Here is a 26,379-nt window from a genome sequence, read left to right on the forward strand (position 1 = left end):
TTGCTCCACGGCATGTGGGATCCTCCCAGACCAGGGCTCGAACCCGTGTCCCCTGCATTGGCAGGCAGACTCTCAGCCACTGCGCCACCAGGGAAGCCCGACAATTTCTTCTTAACAAAAGAGGCAATTCAAGTTTAAGGTGCTGTTCAAATAATAGAATTAAAATGTCTTACATACAATAACATCTGAACATATTTGCGAGAGTATCAGAGTTTTCTTCTTTTATATTGTTAGATTGTATTTTTATGGCAACCTAATTAATAATCAATAGAAACACAAGGTATGAAGAAATGAATATATTAACCTAATGTTCTAAAAGTTCCATCAGTTTAGCAGAGAGAAAGGGGTACCTATGTGAAACAAGCTACTTTGGGGACTTCCCTGGTGGTCCAGTGGGTAAAACTCCACACTCCCAATGCAGAGGGCCCAGGTTTGATCCCTGGTCAGGGAACTAGATCTCACATGCATGCTACAACTAAGAGTCCACATGCTGCAACTATGAAGTCCGTGTGCCACAACTAAGAAGTTTGTATGCTGCAACTAAAGATCCCATGTGCCGCAACTAAGAGCCGGTGGAGCCAAAATAAATAAATAAATAAATATATATATATATATATATTTTTAAAAGCTACTACTTTGACTTTAGGTTCACTTTAATTACTAGAGTTAAAGCACAATAGAAAACAGATGAAGCAAATATGGAGATTAAAGTTTTTTCAAAAGTAAGTGCTCTTTTGACATTAAATGACTTTTAAAAGTCCAGTCAGTGCTTGTTTTAGTCAAAAACTAAGGAAATATGTTATAAACAGATCATCAATATTCAAGAACAAAGCACTCTAGAATGCTACCTAAAAGAAAAGAGTGCTAAAATGGTTACTTGTAGATTAGGTTAAACTGCTGCCTGTTGTACCAAAAAGCAAGGAAGTTAACAGGACACAGAAGCCAGTTTGAAGAAGCTCTCACTGGCCAAACCTGAGACAATGTTAGCATCAAAATAATGATAGTAACAAACTTTAAACCATTAAACAAAATAGGATATTCTGAATCCACTTTAATAACTGGACCAAAAGTTTGATAAGGAATGGAGTGTTTATGTGGTTTCAAAGTACTTTCCTACAAAAATACTTACTAACTACAAAGAGAAAAAGTAACTTCACAACGGAAAAGTCTGGCAGACACCACTTTCACCAAGTAATCAAAGTCAACATCATTAGCTCCTTCAAGCTGACTTCTGTGTCCTTTTCATTTCCTTGCTTTTTGGTACAATAAACAATCCGTTTGGGAATTCCCTGGCAGTCCAGTGGTTAAGACTCCGTGTTTTCACTGCTGAGGGCACGGAACTAAGATCTTGCAAGCCGCGTGGAGTGGGGGGGAAATATTCACTTCTCAACTCCTCTGTGAAGCACTTTATAAAAAAATTACTTCAGATTACAATGATTCTTATTACAGTCAAGAGTTAATGCCTTAAACTAGCAGGTCCTAACCATTTTGGTCTCAGGACTCTTACTGAGTACCTCAAAGAGCTTTTTTTTAAGCATTTTTTAAAAATTAATTAACTAATTTATTTATTTTTGGCTGCGTTGGGTCTTCGTTGCTGCACAAGGGCTTTCTCTAGATGTGGCGAGCAGGGGCTACTCTTCGTTGCGATGTGCAGGCTTCTCATTGCGGTGGCTTGTCTTGTGGCGGAGCATGGGCTCTAGGCGCATGGGCTTCAGTAGTTGTGGCATGCAGGCTCAGTAGTTGTGGCGCAGGGACTTAGTTGCTCTGCGGCATGTGGGATCTTCCCGGGCCAGGGCTCAAACCCGTGTCCCCAGCACTGGCAGGAGGATTCTTAACCACTGCGCTACCAGGGAAGTCCCTCAAAGAGCTTTTGATTATGTGGGTTATATCCATTAATAATTACATATTAGAAATTGACTTCTAAATTTTAAAACTTTGAAAATAACAATAATAAATCCATTACATTAACATAACATTTTATGAAAAATAACGATCTGACAAAAATATTTAACACTAAGAGTGGCATTGGTTTACACTTTTGCAAATCTCTTTAATGTCTGGCTTAATAGAAGGCAGCCAGATTCTCGTATCTGCTTCATATGTACATATCAACCTTCACACAGATAGTTGGAAAAGAAAGATTCTTCTGTGATACTGCACCAAAATTCAACAAATGGCAGATTCTTAAAAGTTAGTTGTAATGTGGAATCTGAACCGTATTAATGACCTCTTCATACTCTATTACATGAAAATCGATTAGCCCATCTTGAACTTTGAATGGATCTTTCACCCATGCATGGTTTTTTGGAAAATACTGATTCACTGAATTATGCTGATCTTCTAAATACTAACACATTTCATTAGACAATATTTTTTAAAAATCACATTTGTTAATACCTGATATCATCTGCAAAATCTTTAAAAATTGGAAAGCTACCACGCTCACAGTGGATGATACAAGTTTTTCAGAAGTCTAATTTTTGCTTGAAAGGTCAAATTTAATCATTGGCATTGCTTTAAAAGAAGGCAGCTAGATTATTTTTCTTCTAATGACAGACTCACTTTATTAATTTTCAAGAACATATCTGTTGAATACTCAAGGCTGAATAACGAGTTCGTCAGTTTTTTAAGTGAAAATGGGGTTCTGTGACCCTCTTGCACTGTTGGTGGGAATGTAAATTGATACAGCCACTGTGGAGAACAGTGTGGAGGTTCCTTAAAAAACTACAAATAGAACTACCATATGACCCAGCAATCCCACTACTGGGCATATACCCTGAGAAAACCATAATTCAAAAAGAGTCATGGGGCTTCCCTGGTGGCGCAGTGGTTGAGAGTCCGCCTGCCGATGCAGGGGACACGGGTTCGTGCCCCAGTCTGGGAAGATCCCACATGCCGCAGAGCGGCTAGGCCCGTGAGCCATGGCCGCTGAGCCTGCGCGTCCGGAGCCTGTGCTCCGCAATGGGAGAGGCCACAACAGTGAGAGGCCAGTGTGCCGCAAAAAAAAAAAAAAAAAAAGAGTCATGTACCAAAATGTTCATTGCAGCTCTATTTACAATAGCCCGGAGATGGAAACAACATAAATGTCCATCATCGGATGAATGGATAAAGAAGATGTGGCACATATATACAATGGAATATTACTCAGCCATAAAATGAAATGAAATTGAGCTATTTGTAATGAGGTGGATAGACCTAGAGTCTGTCATACAGAGTGAAGTAAGTCAGAAAGAGGAAGACAAATACCGTATGCTAACACATATATATGGAATTTAAGGAAAAAAAAATGTCATGAAGAACCTAGGGGTAAGACAGGAATAAAGACACAGACCTACTAGAGAATGGACTTGAGGATATGGGGAGGGGGAACGGTAAGCTGTGACAAAGAGAGAGAGAGGCATGGACATATATACACTACCAAACGTAAGGTAGATAGCTAGTGGGAAGCAGCCGCATAGCACAGGGAGATCAGCTTGGTGCTTTGTGACCGCCTGGAGGGGTGGGATAGGGAGGGTGGGAGGGAGGGAGACGTAAGATGGAAGAGGTATGGGAACATGTGTATATGTATAACTGATTCACTTTGTTATAAAGCAGAAACTAACACACCATTGTAAAGCAATTATACTCCAATAAAGATGTAAAAAAAAAAATGGTGTTCTGTGGAAAACAATAAAGGCTAATTCAGCTCAGAATTCAAGCAATTGCACAAGTACTTTTCCTCAAGACAATCATCTTCCTACTTTGGTATGCAGCAAAAGTGATTTTTGTGTACTTCCAATTTTGTCACACAGAATATTAAAACTTATGTGTACTCAAGGATTGAAATTTAATAAAATTAATAATTTTTCTAATACATCAAAGATATTCTTAAATGAAACTGCCTTTTTAAAAAAAAATGTGAGTGCATGATGGTGAGGAATACAATGGCTACTAGTACATTTGGTACCAGTATTTTCATTCGTGCTAAAGCAACAGCAGTTTTACCGACTACTGCTTTTGCACCATCAGTGCAAATGTCAACAAGGTGAAAAAGGTAAGTAATGTCTTATGAAAATAATTTTGACCTTGTAGACCCATGAAAGGTCTTGGGGACTCCCAGGAGCCCACAGACCACACTTTGAAAACCACTGTCTTAAATAATCAAGGATCAGGGCTTCCCTGGTGGTGCAGTGGTTAACAATCCACCTGCCAATGCAGGGGACATGGGTTCAAGCCCTGGTCCGGAAAGATCCCACATGCTGCGGAGCAACTGAGCCCGTGTACCACAACTACTGAGCTTGTGCTCTAGAGCCCGCAGGCTGCAACTACTGAAGCCCGTGCGCCTACAGCCCGTGCTCCGCAACAAGAGAAGCCACTGCAATGAGAAGCCCGGGCACCACAAGGAAGAGTAGCCCCCACTCACCGCAACTAGAGAAAGCCCGCGCACAGCAACTAAGACCCAACGCAGCCAAAAATAAAATAAATTTTTTAAAAATTCAATGATCAGAAAAGTCAGAGGAGTGGTCATCTCTGGGGATGGAGAAGGATAGACTGGGAAGGGAACCAAGGGAATCTTATGGGATTCTAGAAATGTTCTATATCTTGATCTGAGTAAATGGCTACTTGGATGTACACATATATTAAAAAAGATATTAAGCTGTACACTTAAGGTTAGTGCTACCACATGTATGCTATGCCTAAATGTTTGTTCAAAAAGTCTTTATTTCTAAGTCTATGTTTTTTATATTCTGGTACACCACCTAAACCCTGAGGCGGCTTTTTTTTTTTTGCTGTACGCGGGCCTCTCACTGTTGTGGCTTCTCCCGTTGTGGAGCACAGGCTCCGGACGCGCAGGCTCAGCGGCCATGGCTCACGGGCCCAGCCGCTCCGCGGCATGTGGGATCTTCCCGGACTGGGGCACGAACCCGTGTCCCCTGCATCGGCAGGCGGACTCTCAACCACTGTGCCACCAGGGAAGCCCTAGAAGGCTTTTTGAAGGCAAGTATTGAGAGGAACATCTATCCCCAGCTACCTGTTCCCACCTAGTGAAGGAAAATTCCACTCTAGTCCGCAAGGAGGGAAAAGAATGGAAGGAACACTTTTAACCCTTCTTTATTCCCTCATATACTCCTCCCCATGAGAGCAGAAGCCACGTAGGAGAAAGAGCTGTCCGTCCATCTGTGACTCAGACCTTCATAGTCCACTTAATTTGGAGTGGCCCACCCTCAGAAGGAACAAAATTTCTGCTCGGCGCAGCATGCAGGATCTTAGTTCCCTGAGTCCCTTGCAGTGGAAGCACAGAGTCTTAACCACTGGACTGCCAGGGAAGTCCCAAACCTCTATCTTTCTGTTGCATGCATTTTATTTCTAAGTTGGTTCCAAAGTTGGGATGGGAAAGTAAGCCTTCTCAAATTTCAATAGCAAGGGATTTGTAATATACATGTGTAAGAATATTCCACAAAACAGTGTTCAACAAATATTTATTAAGTTTGAAACGATATGATATTTGTTTCAAAATAATACAGGTGAGAAGAATGGGCAGGGATACAGATGAAACAACATTGGGCATGAGTTGATAATTATTTGTATCTGAGTGATAGAGTCTTACTACTTTTGTATATGATTAAAATGTTCCATAATAAAAAGTTCGAAAGATACTTATAGTTGGCTCTTTTTGTTTTGAGGAAAAGGAGTTAGGAAAAATATAAAATAGAGATTCAGAAATCTGAAATAAATTTCCCCACAGTTAATATAATTTTTACTACTAATATTTACATTCAAAGTCTACCTGTTTGTCTTTTATGTCTCCTTTCCATATTAATTTTATTTGTAATTCATTTAAACCTAAGAGCTTAAGCATGCAAGCATTATTAAGATCTTTGATCTACTTTATAAAATTAATAGCCAGTACTAAATAAAATATTGAAAAGGTGGTCAAGATATTAATAATTAATAGAAGCTAGATACTGAGCTTAGCACTCTATATATTATTTCATTAAAATGCCCACAACCATGGCAAGATTTCTGGCATCTCCGGAAATAAAATTGGGTAAGATCACATAGCCAACAAGGGAACTGAATTTCGAGCATAAGCAGTATGACTTCATATCCCACCCTTTTTACCACTAACTATGCTGCAGTTTCTATGCTTCCATTCATATTTCTCCTTATTTCAGTTTTACAGATAAGTTACTCGTATTGGTCCTTATTTCCATATTCTTATACTTGTTTGTAAAGCTTGAAGATAAATCCCACAATGATAATACCCACAAATTACTTGTTAAGATTCATATGGTGAAAGCCCCGAGAGTAACTAAGGGATTAATTTAAAAGTAGACTAATTTAAAAGTATGCCATTCCTCTCCAAAGAATTATTTGGTGATAGCTCTTCTCTCACAAAATGGTTTGAATTCCTTCTCCTTTCAATTATCATCATATCATTCATAGAGCACACCTGCCGTTAATTTTTCTTTTTCCTCAATAAGCAGCTTAATGCCTGGCTTTGCAAATAACCATTCAACATGTAAACAAAAGTTTGTTAATTAGTTATGAAGTTAATTATGAAATGTGGATGAGGATGAGTATCATAGATTTGACATGCTGTCCTACTATAATTTGTTCATAGTTTCTCTGCTTACGTCCCCCTGCCTCCCTCTCCGCCAGTTCTCATTTTTCACTTCTTTGAGAAAGCTTCACTTCCTAATACTATACAAAGCTATATTTCCCAATTTTTCATTCTATGTTAACTTTCCTCTCTTAATAGTACCTCATAATTACTTTGTGACTGGTTAATTTCTGTTAGGATAGGAAAAGTAAAGGAAACATTCTCTTTTGTATCTTTAATTAGATTTAAATGCTGTAAAGGAAAGAAATGTCTGGTCAGTTTCCTTTTTACCTCCCAAATGTTTTATATACCAATAAACATTCAACAAACATTGTATACTTGTTTTACAGTTATCCTCCAATGACCACTATCATTAACATCTTTTGTATACATGCTATATGTGTGTGTGTGTGTGTGTGATGTTTATAAAACCAATGACAAATATGACAATGTGCACAAGCCACAAAAGAACAACTTCCAAATTAAAATTTTTCTGATATTGGAAAAGATAGGTTAGTGCAAATAAAACATATTTTAATGTTTGAAGACATAACCTTATATCAACTTAAAATGGAGTTGTTATTCAGTAAATCAAGCAACAAAGTAAGTTCCTTCTCCACTTCTAAGTTCACTTGTTCATTCAACATTTATAGTGCACTTTGGAAACTATATATATTTCCATAAGAGCATGAAGAGCTTGTAAGGACTACAGATGGTATATACAAAAGAGCATTTCTCAATATGTGATCCCTGGAACACTGCGGAATTGTTTCTATATTTCAAGGGGAAAATATTAGTGAAATATATATTTGCAGATATAAGAAAAAAATTAAACACATCAATAGCACAGAAGGATGATATTCAAAGTGTATATTGATACAGCGGCAGCATTTACCAACTAACCACCATATGTGTGCTCTTTTCAATAAGTGGTTTTTGCTATCTTGTCATACGTTCAACTTTTTCTATAACGATATTTAATTTTTCTAAGTTTGTAATATGTATAATTTTTTTAATACAGGGAAATATAGATAACACCTGCTTTTACCCTCCCTTTACACACTCATACAAAACCAAAACCAAAATACTTCCAGTGACACTTTGAGACTCAAACTGATGCCTCACTTTCCTCCTTGAGCAAACAAAGTTTAGGACTCAGAAGCAGTCAGTGTCCATGAGCAATATTTACCCTCAAACTTATCACCTCTGGAATCAATCTGGCAAAATGCCCAGATTGTGGCAATACTTTGCCTTGCAACCAAGGGTGAAAGATTAAAAGGTAAGGTGAGGAATTTATCAGTTGATGATTTTTTTTTTAATTCTTTGGCCACCGAACCCTAATAAATGAATCTCTTTTTTAAAAGCCTGTTGCTGAATTCAATTGGCCCATAGAGATAGCTTAGGGAGTATGAAAAAGTTATTTCCCTGCTATCCTAACTCTAGTTAACTCAGTGGGCATTTGAAATATGTGTATATATGGTATGATTCCAAATGTAGTAAAATACGTACTTAAAGGATAGACTTCAGGGGACTGCCCTAGTGGTCCAGTAGCTAAGACTCCATGCTCCCAGTGCAGTGCGCCCGGGTTCAATCCCTGGTCAGGGAACTAGATCCCCCATGCCACAACTAAGAGTTCGCATGCCACATCTAAAAGATCCCACACACGGCAACGAAGATCCCACGTACGGCAGCTAAGACCTGACAGCCAAATAAATAAATAAAAATAAATATTAAAAAAAAAAAGACATACTTCAAAATGTTAACAGAGATTATGTCTGGATGGTGAGTTTTAGGAACTATTTTTTCTTTTTTAATTTCTATATTTCCCAAGTTTTCTACAATGAATATGAGTTACTTATGCAATTGTAAAAATATTAATAAAATTCATAATTTCATAGAGAAATTATAAAAATAGACTTTGAGAGTATGACTTGCTCTCGATTTAACCCAAAGGGTACATCTTTGGTCCTATTGGTATTTCATCAATACATTGTAGTTACAAAAAGTGTTCTTTGGTCAAATAGATAAGGAAAGACATGGAAAGTATCTAGCACACAATAGATAATTAGCAGACAGCAAGCTATTATTTTAAGTGTATGTTAGGATCTGTACTAGAGGCTAGAGACCCAAGCATTAGTAAAATCTAAAATCTGCCCTTGAGGAACTCATAGTCTAATAAGGGAAGCAGATATTACAATATAATGTAATACAATGTATGCTTTAATGAGGTAAGAACAAAGCAGGCCTACACCACTTAATTTTTAAAACATTAGAGTATTTTCTACTTTCAAGGACAATCAATCAGTAAAAGGCAAAAGTGTTCATTAAAACTAAGACATTAAGTATAGGGTGATCTCATTTTTTCTCACTCAACTCAAAGTCCTATTGCAAAATACAAATGTGACCCCTTGTATCCATGCTTATATTTCTAAACAATTGTACGGTGTTTAAAGTGCTTTCTGTACAACTAATCCTCATAACAACCCAAAGAGAAGCAAGGTTATATTGCTTCTATAATAACCAAGGCTTATTCCCAAGGTTAACTAGTGATAGGTCCAGAATCTGACTCAGGTGATAGTGCTTTCATAGCAGACATAATATAGTACACATTAAGAGTTTTAAGTTAAAGCAATTCAGATGTATATACTTTATACATATATAATGATCAATGTTTCAATCTTGGAATGATAATACATCTGGTTTTCATGAAATATCAGGTATTTGCAGTTAGGGCAATAGAGAATTAGCCCAAATGTTCGTGACATGCATGGAAAAGTTTGCACAGATAACACTGATTGCTGTTATCAGTGTCCAAGACAAAAATAAAAAGCAAGCAGAAGCTGACTGCTTCCTAGTCTATTATTTTCCAGAAACTTAGTATCTTGAGTTACAAAGTGTTTTTTAGTAAATATATCCTCTATCACCCTGGATTCAACTGTATTATTTGACATACATACTCAACAAAAGCATATTAAGCACTAACACACAGGAATTTACTACAGTGATTTAGGACTGTAAACGTATTTCAAGCCTACAGAGTTAAGATTATTTCTTCTAAAATAAAATCTAGATCACCCATAACGACCGTTTAGATAGCTTTTTAGAGGACCTAGTTTTGTTTTGGGTTTTTAGTAAGCACACTTTTCTTTTTTTTAAATCAGTAAACACAACTGGCAGAAGGTACTGACTATTTCCAGAGTAGGACTACTACCATCGAAAATACTTCTATGGCAACAACTCAAACACTAAAAGTTGTTTTTTTGGCTGTAGTGGTTGAAGGCACGTTAGTAGTCATATGTCATCCTACAATTTAACTTTGTATCCATTAAAATACAGGTAAACCAAATAAGAAATAACTTGGCATTTAGCTGGTGATAGATCCCTTAAAACCTTTCACACTTTTCATGAGTAGGAGACTAGCATAACCACTGAAGTCACTCTTTAGTACTATGTGTAACTGATTAAATTATACAGATTTTACAGAAGCATGCTAATGTACTTCTGTGATATTTAAAAACTTATTCCTGGGACTTCCCTGGTGGCGCAGTGGTTAAGAATCCGTCTGCTAATGAAGGGGATACGGGTTCGAGCCCTGGTCCGGGAAGATCCCACATGCTGCGGAGCAACTAAGCCTGTGTGCCACAACTACTGAGCCTGCGCTCTAGAGGTCGTGTGCCACAACTACTGAGCCCACGTGCCACAACTACTGAAGCCCGCGCACCTAGAGCCCGTGGTCCACAACAAGAGAAGCCACTGCAATGAGAAGCCTGCGCACCGCGATGAAGCGTAGCTCCCCGCTTGCCGCAACTAGAGAAAGCCCACGGGCAGCAACAAAGACCCAATGCAGCCAATAAATAAATTCATTAAATTAAAAAAAACCCAAAACACAAAAAAACCCCTTATTCCTGGCCAATTCTTGTTAGCAAAGGAGTCATGGTACTAAATCAAATTTTAGACTGTAAACTAGAATTTTACCATTTCAAGTATTAGACTGTAAATTCCAAGCAATTTTAACCTAGTTTAACATTCATCTCTAAAGAACAAGCTAAAATTGATTGAAATAATCCAATCTCACAACATTTTATACATCATGCGTGAAATAAAATAAAGACATTATTGCACAATAATGAAGAGGCAAAGATTTGGCCTGCTGTCTGGGAAATGAGAGGGTTCATCTACATTCCTTTTGGCAAGACGCTGTTCCAAAAGAAACTTCTTTGTTTTCGTCAAACAATACAGTCCTGTCATTAACTAAATCATCTTTTTGTCTTTGGAAATCCACCGGTCACTGCTGGGGTGCAAGGTGGGGTTGGAAAAAAAAAAAACAGGTGCGAGGTTTGCAGCTTTGGGAACCAGGACGCTCCAGTTTCTGTCCCAGTCCAGCCCAAGCTATAACCGTGACCTTGGGACGTGTCCCCGGCTCAGGGACTCGGTTTCCCCCTCTTCTCAATTATCATGCTTAGAATGGGGGGATGGAGGGGTGAATTGGGACCGGCCCCCAGGGACTGCAGATGCCCAGGCTGCACCACGCTCCAGGTTCACGCAGTTCCTCAGCCCTGGAAGCAGTTCGCCCCATCTTCCCACAAGCTCAGCCACTGGCTGTCTCGGAACAAGTCTGTTCCCGGTTCCCCACTGCGGGGTACCCCCGGCTCGGCCCGGTGCTCCCCACTTGTGCCTCACTGCTAGGAAGGTAGCTTGCCATCATCCTTCCCTCCTCCGAGAAACCTCCATCTACCTTTCATTCTCACCCTGGTCCTTCCTCCTTCTGAGAACCCCTGACATCGCCGCACTCGAGAGGTCCCCACCTTGGCTCTGTCTCAAGACCCCTTTCCTTCCTTCAGGCGACCTCCCCTCCACACTGCCTTCACCTCCGGGGGAGCCCTCTATCCACACACGCCCATCCTTCCTCAAACTCTCACGTATTTCCACCCGCCTGCCTTTTGCGGAGGACCCTCAGCTCTAGTCGTGCTGGGGCAAGGTGGGGGGCCTCCCCCACCTCCGCCACCTGGTTCTGGGGACCCCTCTCACCTCCGCGGTGAGAGATGTGTTTACTGAGGAATCGTTGCTTCTTTCTCTGGTGCAGCAAGGTCGGGTATTTGAGCAACAAGAAGGAAGTCACCAAGTACCCTCCCAGGGTGGAGAGAAGGTAAAAAGCCGCGGTGGACGACATCTCAGACACCCTGTGGGAAGTCTCCCACCGCCTGGCCCTCTGAACTCCGCTGAGACGGTCGCAACGGCTGCAGCGGCGGCGGCAGCTGCTGAAGAGGTCTGTTCGCCCCCAGCCGGTGCCAGCGGTGCAGCGCACTTGCCGGCGCCGGCCCAACACGCAGGCGCAGCCGGACTCTGGCAGCCAAGCAACAAAGGGGCTCCGACACGCAGGCGCGCTCAGGCTGCAGGGTATGAGCCGGCGAAGGTCCCAGAGCCCGCTTTTGTCACCTAGCTTTGTGGTCCGACTCGCAGCGCAAGTTGAGGCGAATGCTTGGAAACCCGCCAGTGCCTTCGCCATCACTCGGACCGAAAAGGCTATTCAAGGATAGCCTTCAGGAAGGCCTGACATAATGAGAAAGTTCACATCAAAAAGGGATGATTCCAGGGCGCGTCTTTAGCCCTAGTCGAAGAAATGCAAAGAACTCTTACCGATGGAGGAGTTAAAGCTTACTGAAAACAAATAATAAACACACTCATTTGTCCAGCCAAGGGAGAATTTTCCCTTTTGTCACACATACCATCAAAGGTACTAGTTTATCAGTCAAGTATTTGAGGGATGGTTCCTCTCCTCTCGCATTTTACTGTTAAAATGCAAACCTCATGCCTTGTACGCGATAGGCAGTCAAATGTTTGTTGACTTACAAGTCCGTTTAAAATAAGGAAACGTTGACAAGGTTATAGGTTATAACTTAAAAGTCTTGGGAAGACTGGAAACTAAATTTCCTTTCATCCCACACAAACTACTAATTCTAAGAGCCACATTTAAGTGCAAAAGAATTAACCCAGGGCTGAGGGAGAAATTTTGGCCAGAAAAACAGGTCTCTCACAGAAGTAGAATGCAGAGTGATTATTTAAAATCATGTGATTCTTGACTCTGGCCTTAAGCAAATTTCTTTCTTCTGTTTTCTTATCTGTAAAATGAGGAATTTTTTTACTAAATGATAACTTCCAACTCACACATTCTGTTAATAATGACTTCCCAAAGATTTTACCTTCCTTTAAGAAGAGTAAATAAAATTTGGAGGATTCTTGAAAACAAGGGCCTTCATTAGATTTTAAAAAGTTGCAGAGAAAGACTTTTGCATCCGTTTACCAACACAGTAGTCTTATTTCTTGGTCTAACACCAATATACGCAAAGAAATGATAAAGCCTTTGTAGAAGAGAACTAAGTATAAAAATTTCCACATACAACCAAACTTAAAATTAACAACATTTAAAGGGAACTCACAAGTTGAAAAATACTGCCTTGTTAGGAATTAAGGAAAGTATCTGTTTAGGGCTGTCAAATTATATCCTATAGAGTAGCTGTGCTCATGGTTCTGTTTCCCTTTTCCAAAATCTCTCTTGACAGCAACTTTAAATTTGATGACTACTTTATGATTAGTATAGATATATGTATATGATAAATATTACCAGGGAAAAAAATGTAACTAAGAATATTTAACCTTCAACTATAGAGGCACCAGTGGCGTAGCAGACAGAGCTCTAAATGTAGAACCCATAGATTGATTGATTTATTTACTTTTTGGCCACACTGCACAGCATGTGGGATCTTTGTTCCCCAAACAGGGATGGAACCCACACCTCCCGCACTGAAAGCACGGAGTCTTAAGCACTGGGCTGCCAGGGAAGTCCCTAGAACCCATAGATATAGCTATGCTATTTATAAACTGAGTGACTCTGGGCATATCACTTAGTTTAAGCCTCAGTTTCACATCTGTAAAATGGGGGATAATAATATCTAACCTCAGAGCAGTATTTTGAGGATCTAAGGAAGTAAAATGAAAGCACTGAAAGTATCCTAGGGAATTCCCTGGTGGCCTAGTGGTTAGGATTCAGCAACAAAGTTGGGGAAAGTATACAGAATTATTCAAAATAAGTAACCAAGCAGGAGCACACATGCCTTAGTGCAGGCCCAAGAAAATTAACACCAATGAAAGAACAGGTGAAAGTATAATAGTAGAAAAGCATCTTTTAAAAAATTGCACTTATATGATGAGAGATATCTTCCAAGATGAAGGCCATATTTTGCGGGAAATTTATGAGACTCCAAAGTTAATAAGACATTATTTAAGCCAAGAAAGGCAATTAGCACAGGCAATCAATTATCATAGGGGGAAAATGTTGGAAAAGAAAGAGTATCAGAAATCACTGGCCTGGGACTTCCCTGATAGTCCAGGGGTTAAGACTCTGGGCTTCCACTGCATGGCGCATGGGTTCCATCCCTGGTCAGGAAACTAAGATCCTGCATGCTGTGCAGCATGGCCAAAAAAATGTTAAAAATAAGGAAAAATAAAAACTTAAAAAAAAAAAGAAATCGGGCTTCCCTGGTGGCACAGTGGTTGAGAGTCCGCCTGCCAATGCAGGGGATACGGGTTCGTGCCCCAGTCGGGGAAGATCCCACATGCCGCAGAGCGGCTGGGCCCGTGAGCCATGGCCGCTGAGCCTGCGTGTCCGGAGCCTGTGCTCCGCAACGGGAGAAGCCACAACAGTGAGAGGCCCGCGTACCGCAAAAAAAAAAAAAAGAAAAGAAAAAAAAAAAAGAAATCACTGGCCTGTTTCATTGAGAAGAGAAAACTGATATCTGGAGAGGTTAAGTAGTTTGCCCGAGACTATACAGCTAGTGGCTGATATGACAACAAGGTCATCAATCTTAACTCAGTTCAAGGGGTTGGAGAAGATAGTACTGATCTTACGAAAAATAAAAGATTTGAAAAATAATCTTGCTCTTCATAGAAGATAGCATTAAGGAAATTCCCACTTAAAAAGTGTCCTTGGAAGCATATCAGAGGTAGCAGATCCAGGATGCGGTATAGTGAAAAGAACATTCATGCTAGTCAAATGTTTCCTTAACCTGTCATTTCAACCCCATCTACAACTGTATTGCCCAAATTATTAGGGTTTTAGATAGCAGATGCAATTGACTAGGAACATAGATCATTGGGACCAGAAGGCATTTACCCAAGAGTTCTAAAGGAACCCATAAATTACAGTGTGATACTATTCTAAATAAGAAAACTGCTGCAATAAACAGCTAGTGTGCAGACAGACTGGCAGACTGCCATTAGGATTCTCAACTCTAACAGTGGGAATCTGATACTAGGTTAGAGCATGGTTCAACTTTCTTCAGGGCAATTTAGCAAAATATATCAAAACGTAAAATGTGTATATCCCTTGACCCATCAATCCCAGGCCTAACAGTTTATTCTGCAAAGAAAATTTCACAAGTATTAATAAAAGATGTATGCACCCTGGTATTCCATCGTTCATAGAAGCCCTAAATTTAAAAGAACCTAAATATCAAACAATAAAGGACAGATTATATAATTCATGATAAGGGAAAACAATGCAGCTATTAATAATACATTCATTTATTGACAGGAAAAATGTCTACCATATACTGTAGAGTGAAAAAAAGCAGATTACAGAACAAGACGTATTCTATGATTGCAGTTATGTAAAATTGAATACATATCCACATGTGACTGTCTGCATGAGATGTTTAGAAGGATATTCACTAAAATGTTGCCACTGGTTAGCAGAGAGCATTTAGCAAAGCAGTGGAACTTCAGGTAACTTATTCTTATCTTTGTTTAAAAAAAACCTATGAAACAATAACAGATACAATGACTACATATTCATTTTACAAAAACAACAAAGGTATGTTCATAACCAAAAATTGTTTTACATGGGATTGTAAACTAAGGAGTCTTGCTTTTATATTGAGAAAATAGCCAGGATAATATAAAGGATAAAAGTCACTCAATACTCGAGACTTCCCTGGTGGTCGAGTGGCTAAGACTCCACGCTCCCAATGCAGGGGGCCCGGGTTCGATCCCTGGTCAGGGAACTAGATCCCACATGCAGCAACTAAGAGTTTGCATGCCTCAACAAAGATCCCACGTGCCGCAACTAAGACCCGGCAGCCAAATAAATAAGTCACTTGATCCTCAAGTACATGTAACTTTGTAGGAGAAAGGAAGTAATAAGCAACTGTGGTCATATAGTCCTCTAAGAGTGTCTACCATATCTCATTTTTCTGACATTAAAAACTCACCCAGGGGACTTCCCTGGTGGTCCAGTGGTAAAGAATCCGCCTTACAATGCAGGGGACGTGGGTTTGATCCCTGGTCAGGGAACTAAGATCCCACGCGGGGCAGCTAAGCCCACGTGCCACAACTACTGAGTTCATGTGCCTCAACTAGAGCCCACGTACCGCAAACTACAGAGCCCATGGGCTCTGGAACGCACGCACCACAACTACAGAGAGAGAAAAAACCCACACGCCGCAACAAAAGATCCCACATGCCTCAACGAAGATCCCGCATGCCACAACTAAGATCCAACACAGCCAAAAAAAATAATAAAGTAAATAAATAATAAATCTTAAAAAAAACCCCAAAACTCACCTATTCACAAGTCTTAAGACCAGAATCAAAATATTCAGCTGGAGAAACTGACACGCAGGTTTTATTTTTATATTTTCTAAGAAGGCAGAACATAGGAAGAGTACAGCTTTGAAGTCAGAGTCCTCAATTTAAATTCTGACTTTGTTACTTCCTAGCTATGTGACCTGGGACAAATTATTTAATCACCTCAAGCTTTAATTTCCTGATAAAATGGATGATATCTATCTTGCAGTGCTTTGAGGATTAGAGGCAATGTATGCAAAATGCTTACTAAATTACCTAACAAGAGGATATTCAAGAAATAGCTATTATTATTGTGTGCCATTCAGTACACAGTAGCTATTGTTATTTTTATAAATCAGGCTTCTCTAGTTCCAATTTTCTAATTTTTTTCCTGTTCCTTTAAAGTCTTTTTAAATTTTTAATTTAAACTAAGAAACAAAACTCACTGTTTAAGTAGTGCAGGGGAGTCTTAATTTTAAGTAAACCAATGTATGAAACCATTTAAAAAATTAGATTAATGTAATTTACTTTATAAGGTTTATCATAGTAGTCCTTTAAATAGTTAGCACTCTTGAATAAAATATGATTTACTTCCTAAAAATTTTAATTCTATACAACTCTTCAAGGACACATCAAAAGACTTACCAATAAGCCAAAGAATGCCCTTCTGTCCTAGTGATTCTTAAAAAAGAATCAATTTGAAACATTTGCTTATATTTCAAAAAAAAATCTACTAAGCAAAGGACAATGCAAATGCTGCTACAGAAGAAATATAATTTCTTTAAAAAAAGCATCACGTTTGAAGTTTGCTGAAATAAGGTTTGTAGGACTAAAGAGAAAGGTAGTAAGCAATACATACCTGCATAGTCCACATTTCTCTAATGTGACACCCTGTAAACTTATTTATGGATAAAAACAAGCATGAAGAAGTGCTGCAATTGTGTCTTAAGCAAGTTATAAGTACAAATAGCATACAAATTTTGTATTTACTAAGTGAAGTAAGTCAGAAAGAGAAAGACAAATACCATATGATATCTTACATGTAAAATCCAACATATGACACAAATGAACTTATTTACAAAACAGAAACAGACTCACAGACATAGAAAACAAACTTATGGCTAACAAAGGGGAAAGGGGGTGGGGGAGGAATAAATTAGGAATTTGGTATTAGCAGGTACAAATTATTATATATAAAATGATAGGGACTTCCTTGGCAGTCCAGTGGATAGGACTCTGTGCTTTCACTGCTGAGGGCCCAGGTTCCATCCCTAGTTGGGGAACTAAGTAAGATCCCACAAGTCACATGGCATGGCCAATTAAAAAAAAAGATAAACAAGGTCCTACTGTATAGCACCGGGAACTATATTCAATATCCTGTAATAAACCATAATGGAAAAGAACGTGAAAAAGAATATGCATATATAGGGACTTTCCCGGTGGTCCAGTGGTTAAGAATCTGCCTTCCAATGCAGGGGACGCGGATTTGACCCTGGTCCGGGAACTAAGATCCCACATGTCGCTGGGCAACTAAGCCTGTGCACCGCAACTACTGAGCCCGTGCACTCTGGAGCTCGCGCACCGCAACACAGCCCAGCACAGCCAAATAATAAATAAACAAACAAACAAACAGATGGAACAAAATATTATGCACAAAATGAATAAGCTACAAGGGTATATTAAAATAAAAAGAATATGTATATATATACGTATAACTGAATCACTGTGCTGTGTGCCAGGAACTAACACAACACTGTAAATACTTAAACAAAAAAAGTTTTGTATTTAAAAATGCTATAGAAATTCAAATTAAGGTGGCTTCTGTAACCAAATATAATCAAGGAAAATTACTTACTAATTTAAGCAGTAATGTAAAGTTGTTCCATGTAGAATGATATCAAAAAGGAAATAAAGAAAAAAAGACACAGGTTTGCTCTTCTGAAATCTATCTGTTCTCATAAACTACTTTCTTATAGTTCCTCTGACCTACAAGCTTACACAACCTGTTAGTCAAGTCTTAGAGGCTATTAAAAAACAATACAACTATTAGTATATGTCCTACAGAACAGTCTAGCTATATTTCCCAAATGCAACTACCAACGACTATGCTTAATACAAAAGTAATTGTGATTTTTAAAACTGATATAAAAGGAGTGAAAGATACAAAGGAAAAGGATGAAAAATAAGGCTGAGATGAAAGAAGAATATAGACTAATTTTCATATTGGCTCAGATTCTCTTCCTAATTAAACTACAGTAAAATAGGCATAAAAATACACCTAATTAAATTACAGTTTTAAATTGGCTGCCAGTTATGTGTTTCTCTATATAGATTTAAAAATCAAAACCTAAGTAAGTAACTGTTTTAAGCTGGTAGCAAGATGTGTTAAACAAATACTACATTTCATGGGACTTCCCTGGTGGCACGGTGGTTAAGAATCCACCTGCCAATGCAGGGGACACAGGTTCGAGCCCTGGTCCAGCAAGATCCTACATGCCGTGGAGCAACTAAGCCAGTGCGCCACAACTACTGAGCCCACGTGCCTAGAGCCCGTGCTCCAAACAAGAGAAGCCATCACAATGAGAAGCCCACGCACCACAATGAAGAGTAGCCCCCGCTCGCCGCAACTAGAGAAAGCCTGCGTGCAGCAACGAAGACCCAACACAGCCATAAATAAATAAATAAATAAAAACAAATACTACATTTCATATATATTGCAACTAAAATCTCCAATTCTATTTGCTCAGCATTTCAAAATCAATGTGCCCAGGAAAATATAATCAGTTACATTAGAATTCTGGCATATTAACTTATTTTGCACACTTAGCTAATTAGTGATATATCAGTGTCATCATGTTGATGCTGGTGAACGTTAACATCGATATGAATTGATAAAATTTGTATCACTTAGCAAATTGTTTCATAGTATGTACTAATATCCTGGATAAATAAGTTTTAGTTCAGAGAGCATTCATTTAAAATATGGTATCTCATCAGTCCAAGAATAAAATGGTGAGAACAAAACAATGTAACTCAGGTACCAGAATGGTAAGCCAAACAGTAGGACATATTTTTGCAATTAAGTCCTCATACAATTACCAGATAACCTACTGGATCATCTCGTTTTTTTTTTTAAAGATACTGTGGTTTCTGCCTCTCTCTCTCTCTCTCCCCCTTTTCTTTTCTTAAAATTTATTTATTTTTTGGCTGCGTTGGGCCTTCGTTGCTGTGTACGGGCTTTCTCTAGTTGCGGTGAGCAGGGGCTACTCTTCATTGTGGTGCATGGGCTTCTCATTGCGGTGGCTTCTCTTGTTGCAGAGCACAAGCTCTAGGCACGCGGGTTTCAGCAGTTGTGGCTTGCGAGCTCTAGAGCTCAGGCTCAGTAGTTGTGGCGCCTGGGCTTAGTTGCTCTGCAGCATGTGGGATCTTTCTGGACCAGGGCTCAAAACTGTGTCCCCTGTATTGGCAGGTGGATTCTTAACCACTGCGCCACCAGGGAAGCCCTGGATCATCTTGATTTGAAGATAATTTCAGGAGCAGCATTTTAAGGAAAATCCCAGCTAAAACATTTTAGCAATAACAAAGCTTTGGCTCAACATGATAATGCAACATTCAGTTATAATAGAAATATGTTTTATTATGGACAGTGAAACAGAAACAAAGAGTAGAGGTATCAACCATGTATTTCAGGTCCTTTTCTAGAATAAACAATGTTTATTAGGAAGCTGTACCCCCATTTACAATAAGTATCAACAATATCATGAAATAGTGGAACAATTACTGTCCAAATACTGAACTCCTGTAACCAAAACACATTTTATGTTCAAGAAAACACAGTATCACACACCAAAAATCACCCCATACACACCAAAACCAAAAATCAGCTCCAGTTTAGGACTGTACTGGCTGGAAAACACTTATTGTGTTACTGCTTTAAGAACCCCACGGAGCACCTTGTAACTCATCAACTGCACATTTTCCTTCGTAGGGAAACAAGGTCCTCTCTCAGTCACGTAGGCATATGGAAATCTCAAAACCCAGAGGCCATCAGGTGGGAGAGTTATTTCTTGTTTTTCTGGGTAGAATACTGGACATGGTGGTGGGCCTGGCTGAACCTGAAAAACACAGGTTATATGATTAATATATTTCAATAAGAAACACCTGAAAGATAAGTGCCTAAACAAAGGATAAGTTCACAGAGCACATAAGATTAAGCAGGTAATGTGTACATTCTTAACTCCAATCATATCTGATATTACATTAAATAATCTCAAATACTATCCTGCTTTTCTACAGATTTTTAACTTCAAGTTCTGCCTCTAACCAGATGACGTGAATTGATGGTGTGAACTGATTAACACACCTACAATCTATTTTTCAAGAAACACAATGTTAGGTATAAGAGGTATTTAAAATTAAGACCTGTTTAATTAGTTTGATACCCTGTACTTTTTTCATATAATCAAAACAAGCACCGGCATTTTTTGTTTGTCTGAGGACAAAAAGGGTTATATTTCTTACCTGAGGCATTAGTATTATCTGCAAAGGAGCATCAGGAACCACAACGAAAAGCCTCATAAGTTGAGCATAATGTGGTTTTAGCCCTCTACCCTGAGATGATGACAGAATATATAAGGGCATATCACTATTCAGGGCTTTTAAAGCTGATTCCTTGGGCCCACTTCCCATTACTTTCATTACTTTGTCAGGTCCTGAGCACATAAATCTTCGTCCTCGAGAGTCTTCATATTCAAAGCCCACAAATGCTCGCGCTATGTCATCTCGCCGTCTTCCTCTTCCCATTACAACTGCACTTCTCTTTCCAGGAACAGCTTTATTTGGAGCAGGCCAAGAATTTGTGTCTAAGTCTCCTTCATCTTCAGCCCTAGTCCTGATGACAATGTCCCAAGGCATAAGATAGTTTGTTCCTGGAATGAAGCCCTGTTGGTCCAAACCAGTATGAAAGTTATAAGACTTAGCAGGGCCTAGTTTAATCAAAGACCAGCTGGAGAATTTAGGTAGGAGACCTTTGGGGCAATTTGAGTGTAGCATGCCCGGGAGATATTCAACCGTGGATGCCTGCCGATCAACCAAGTTTGGTCTCTTCTCAGTTTTTACTTCTCCTTGACCATGAACTTCTGGATTATCTCCTCCTGCTTGTGGGTCAGCTGGATAGGTACCTAAACTATCTGTGGATTGGCCTAAGCTCAAAGCTAAACTCAGGCTTGTGCTCTCTCCTTGGGTTTGAGGTTCTTTTTCTTTAAGTTTATCAGCATCTGCATCTGGAGGGGCAGGAGATGATTCGTTTTTGGCAGGAGCAGGATCTGGAGTACTTGGTTCAAATACTGGGAAATTGATGTGATCCAATTTTCCACAACATTTTTCTTCCAGAAGCTATGGAGGAAGGAAAAAAACAAACAAACTAATCCTGTGAACCTTTCACTGAAAACAACACATGCTTCACATTAAAAAGCAAGATCAACAGTTAATGGGTAAGCAAATAAGTACATATAAAGAAATTTCCCTTGTTAGATATCACACTGCAAGTCACATTTACTTATCTAGATATTTTGCTCCTGAAAAAGTATATTTTTACTCAGATGGTCGTTAGCAAAAAAAAAAAAAAAAAAAGAGAGAGAGAAGAGGAGGAAAAAATGTAGAGTCTACCTGATAAAAGTCATAGTTAGCTGCCTTGATATCAAAGGGATCATCTCGAGGTGCCTGTTTCCTTCCACAGTTACAGGCACCAGTGGATCGAGCTCGGCTATTGTGATACAGCACAGGAGGATTTCTATCAGGCTCTGGTTTTTCTCCTGGAAAATATAAGTCACTATTAATTTTACACACAATGCAGACCCAAATTTATTTTGCATTCAATTGCACCTTAACCCCCAAATTTCTCCAACCAGTTCTTTGGAAATGAGAAGTAAAAAACCACCCAAAACACAAAAACTTGACTAAACACATCTAACAGAAGCAAGTGAAAATACATGACATAATATGTATTTTTAATCTAAACTTTTAGGGTCTCTAAGTAAATTTTATCATCATCATAGTGCCCATACATTTCACTATATTCATTTCAGTTAAACAAAAGGTAAAAATGTTAATATGAAATTCCTGAAACTTTGTATTATTTAATAGTTCTCATTTACTAATCCCCTAGGGTTCATTCTTTAAATACAAGAACATAATTAGTAGTCATAGCTGATTTTTCTTTTTACAGCAGGAGAAAAAACTTAAATCTGATGTACGTAAATTTCTGCAGGGCCCTCTTTTTAAAGACATAATGAACAAACTCTCTTAAAACAAGAATAAAAACACAGCTCAAAGTTTTGATTTCAAAATACTGAGAAAATTTTGGCCACCTGATTTAGGTAAGGAGTGAAATTTATGTACACAGTGTTGATCAGTTAAACTCCTCTCCTCACAGAGCTGATGGCCATTGCTCCAAAACTTGTAGCAGTCCTCGTGTAACTGCATGGCATATTTGTGAAAGGCTGGACCCCTAGCATGTTGACTGTATACTCGAAGAGCCTGGGCAAGCTGATTCTTATGGACAGTCATTGTGTAATTATGAGGCAAATTTGACTGGTAGGCACTATGGGCCATGGGTAAAGCTTTCTGGCACCGGTTCTCTGAGAATTTTGTGTCAATATCCAAAAACCCTTCCAAGACTTTAATACTGCTTAAAATCTTAGACGTTAGCTCCCCAGTGGGAGAGCCCGGGTCCTCCTCTTTCCCATCGATAGCTACTTCGTACAGTTTTGAAGCTGCTGAGATCCACTTCTGATAAGTAGGAAGTTCAAAATGGGAAGGCTGTGGGTTCCTGCCCACACTGTCATCAAAACCTTTCTTGCTTAGTACTAGCTCTACATGCTGCCATAGGAATTCCCGAAGAGTGAAATCCACTAGCTGCCCAGAAGAACTGGAACTGCTAGTGTCAGTGTGGAAAGAAAGCTGTTGTCGGCTGTGCTGCCTCATCACCTGGTATCGCCTGGACCCAGAAAGGGGTGCAGGGACCAGCAAAGATTCAGGGTCTTTCACAGTACAATGACTCCTAAGTTGGTCCAGCAACATGCCTACTGGGTCCTCCTCCTGGCTTCCAGGAACTATGTACACAAATGCCTGATTGGCCGGCACAGTAAAGAGGCAGTTGATACTCTGATTAGTCAAGACACGACTCTTCCGGAAGATTCTATAAATCTGGTCTTCCAGGGCATGCTGCAGTCTCCTTTTGGGAGAATGCTTCTTGGGCTTCTCTGGATGAGCTGGGTCTTGATTCCGAGGGGGTTCCACCTTGAGTGCTCCATTGAGTTGAAAGAGGAAAAGGAGTCTAGGTGGGCAAGGTCTGCAGTTTAGCTTCCAGTCTTTGCCAACTGGACAATCCTTAATGGCTGTTTTGAGGAGGGGCAGTACTTTCTGTCTCAGTCCATCCAGGGCTCTGAATACTCGATCATAAGTGATGTCAAAGGAACAAGTGGGATGGACCAGAAGCAAGATGTGACAGACGGAGAAAAGGTAAAGGAGACTGAGGCACTGCAGTTTCTCTTGATGCTTCCAGAACTCGTGCGCTTCCGCATGAGGTAAAGGGAGGCCACCTCCAGCTTCCCCGCTCTGAAGGGCCCGACAAGCCCGGAGAAGCTGGGAATTGTCACAGATGGAAGTTAAAAGAAGATACAGAACTTTGCTTTCCTGGTTGTAATAGGCTTGCAGAAGGCTGTAGTCCTGGGAACCTGGCTCAGTTCGGTTCCCTTCCGCGACAGCTACACCTCCCCGCACTGGATCCCCGGACCCGGCGCCAGGGACCCCGGCTCCACCAGCCTCCCCGACGACCCCAGCCTCGGTCCTGATTCCAGGTCCCGAGTCTCCAGGATCTTGGCGGCGAAATAGGGGGAAAACCTGTCGGTCGCACACGGTGTTCACAAGTGAAAACTTCTCGGAATTCAGGCGCAGAGCCGTCTTGCCGAAGATTCCCACCACGCAGATCTCATCCTCCCGCCAAGGAGGCTCCGGTCCGCCAGCCGCGCTCCCACCACCCTCTGTAGGGGACCCCTCGGGACTTTCAGAGCCTGTCCAGGCTGAAGCGCCCATTAAAAGCTCTCTCAAACTGACAGGACCCGCCATGGTGCGGAGACTACTCTAGCGTTCTTCCGGTCCCACCGGTAAACAGAACCGGCTCTCGTCCAAGTTTGAAATCCCTCCTCCGCTTCTTCAGTTCCTGCTTTCCTCTCACTTTAGGTTCCGCCTCTCGCTTCTCCTGTCATAGTTTTTCACCAAAGTTTTACCTAGTCCTACAGCACAGCTGATTTAAGATTTTCCTTAACCGGAGACTGTAGGAATTGAAATATCAGAAAGACATTTAGAAGCAGTTAGGGTTTTTTTTGTTTGTTCTTCTTGATAGACAAAACGTTTAATGAATGTTAAAAGTTACAAAATTATTTTAGTGAAAAGGAGAGCTGTGTTTGTGACAATCTAAAATGACATTACATGCAAGATAAAGGCAGAAGTAAGTAGTTTTGAAAAGGAATTATATTCACACTATGCTAGATTTAATTCTTGTCAAATATTTATAGAGCATCTACAACGGGTTTATTGTCCTCACCCCATTAACCTCTTAATCCTTTCTACATCGTATTTTCTTTCTGACAACTACTCACGCACCCACTCATCTCACCTCCAACTTTTTTTTCACTACCAGTAGTGATTTTATTTTATTTTTATTGAAGTATAGTTGATTTACAATGTTGCGTTAGTTTCAGGTGTACATCAAAGTGATTCAGTTATACATATTTTTTCCTGATGCTTTTCCATAATAGGTTATTACAAGATATTGAGTATAGTTCTCTGTGCTATACAGTAAATCCTTGTTATTTATCTATCTTATATATATTGCTGTGTATCTCTTAATCCCATACTCCTAATTTACCCCCCCTCCTTTTTCCCCTTTGGTAATCATAAGTTTGTTGTCTATGTCTGAGAGTCTATTTCTGTTTTCTAAATAAGTTCATTTGTGGTTTTTTTTTGGATTCCACATATAAGTGATATAATATTTGTCTTTCTCTATGTGGCTTACTTCACTCAGTATGATAATCTCTAGGTCCATCCATGTTGCTGCAAATGGCAATATTTTATTCTTTTTTATAGCCAAGTAATATTCCATTATGTGTGTGTGTGTATGTCATATATATGTCACATATATATGATATTATATATGCCTCATCTTCTTTATTCATTCATCTGTTGATGGACACTTAGGTTGCTTTCATGTCCTGGCTATTGTAAATAGTGCAATTGGGGTGCATGTATCTTTTCAAATTAGAGTTTTCCTCTTTTCCGGGTATGTGCCCAGGAGTGGGATTGCTGGATCATATGGTAACTCTATTTTTAGTTTTTTTTAAGGAACCTCCATACTATTTTCCATAATGGCTGCACCAATTTACATTTCGACCAACAGTGTAGGAGTGTTTCCTTTTCCCCGCATCCGCTGTAGCATTTATTATTTGTAGACTTTTTGATGATGGCCATTCTGACCGGTGAGAGATGATAACCTCATTGTAGTTTTGGGTTTGCATTTCTCTAATAATTAGCAATGTCGAGCATCTTGGAAGCAGTTAGTTTGCAGTTCAAGGAATAAAAAAATTCCACAAAAAAGAGTGTCAAATCACTCTTCTAAAAGTAGGAAACTGTTTCACTTTAAGCTCCAGAACCTTGCTGTAGAAGGATTAGTCTGCAGCCCAAAGAAGGAGCTTGTTAGAAATGCAGAATCTTAGTCCCCACCCCAGACCTACTAATCAGAACATGAATTTCAATAAATCCTAATGATTTGTACACACTTTATAGTTTGAGAAGCACCACTTTAAAAACATCTTTCAAAGCAAGGTGAACAGATTTCTTTCTTGACTCGTATCAATGGGAAAAAAAAGGCAGGGATTTTGAAAGGTTTATGGACTACAACAACAATAAAATATTATCAAACTCAGAAGAATATATACCAAAATGTTTAAAACGTGTTAGGATTTGTTTAATTCTTTTTCTTTACTCCTTTTTTCCCTGCTTTTTAAAAAAATGGATTTTTTTTAGAGCAGTTTTAGGGTCATAGTGAGATTGAGCACAAAGTACAGAGTTCCCATATACCCGTTGCCCCTACACAGTCATAGGTCCCTTTACTATCA

The 26,379-nt window shown here is 39.6% G+C and overlaps 2 protein-coding genes across 3 annotated transcripts in view; both read right to left on the reverse strand.

Moving 5' to 3' along the window:
* Positions 1 to 12,104, reverse strand: part of GDPD1 (glycerophosphodiester phosphodiesterase domain containing 1) — a 44,086-nt gene extending 31,982 nt beyond the window's left edge. For both annotated transcript variants that reach the window (XM_004271753.3, XM_033431658.2), the window contains exon 1: positions 11,612 to 12,104. In XM_004271753.3, the coding sequence (XP_004271801.2) occupies positions 11,612 to 12,089 (478 nt within the window). In that variant the 5' untranslated portion in view covers positions 12,090 to 12,104. The remainder of the gene's footprint in view (positions 1 to 11,611) is intronic.
* A 7,765-nt stretch (positions 12,105 to 19,869) lies between these two features.
* SMG8 (SMG8 nonsense mediated mRNA decay factor) lies at positions 19,870 to 24,370 on the reverse strand. The gene is made up of 4 exons (XM_004271755.3): positions 22,573 to 24,370; positions 21,872 to 22,017; positions 20,726 to 21,598; positions 19,870 to 20,319 (listed from the first exon to the last, which is right to left on the reverse strand). Exons 1-4 carry the CDS (start codon positions 24,329 to 24,331, stop codon positions 20,122 to 20,124), a joined length of 2,976 nt encoding a protein of 991 aa, XP_004271803.1. The 5' UTR covers positions 24,332 to 24,370; the 3' UTR covers positions 19,870 to 20,121.
* Positions 24,371 to 26,379: the final 2,009 nt, after the last annotated feature.

Source organism: Orcinus orca, chromosome 19, assembly GCF_937001465.1.
Source record: "Orcinus orca chromosome 19, mOrcOrc1.1, whole genome shotgun sequence".
NCBI classification, from domain to species: Eukaryota; Metazoa; Chordata; class Mammalia; order Artiodactyla; family Delphinidae; genus Orcinus; species Orcinus orca.

Coding starts and splice junctions, on each gene's coding strand:
- SMG8 (XM_004271755.3), bottom strand. CDS start 24,331: ATGGCGGGTCCTGTCAGTTTGAGAGAGCTTTTAATGGGCGCTTCAGCC. Junction 22,018..22,572: donor TCACTCCTTACCTAAATCAG/GTGGCCAAAATT, acceptor TATATTTTCCAG/GAGAAAAACCAGAGCCTGAT. Junction 20,320..20,725: donor AGATAATACTAATGCCTCAG/GTAAGAAATATA, acceptor TGTGTTTTTCAG/GTTCAGCCAGGCCCACCACC.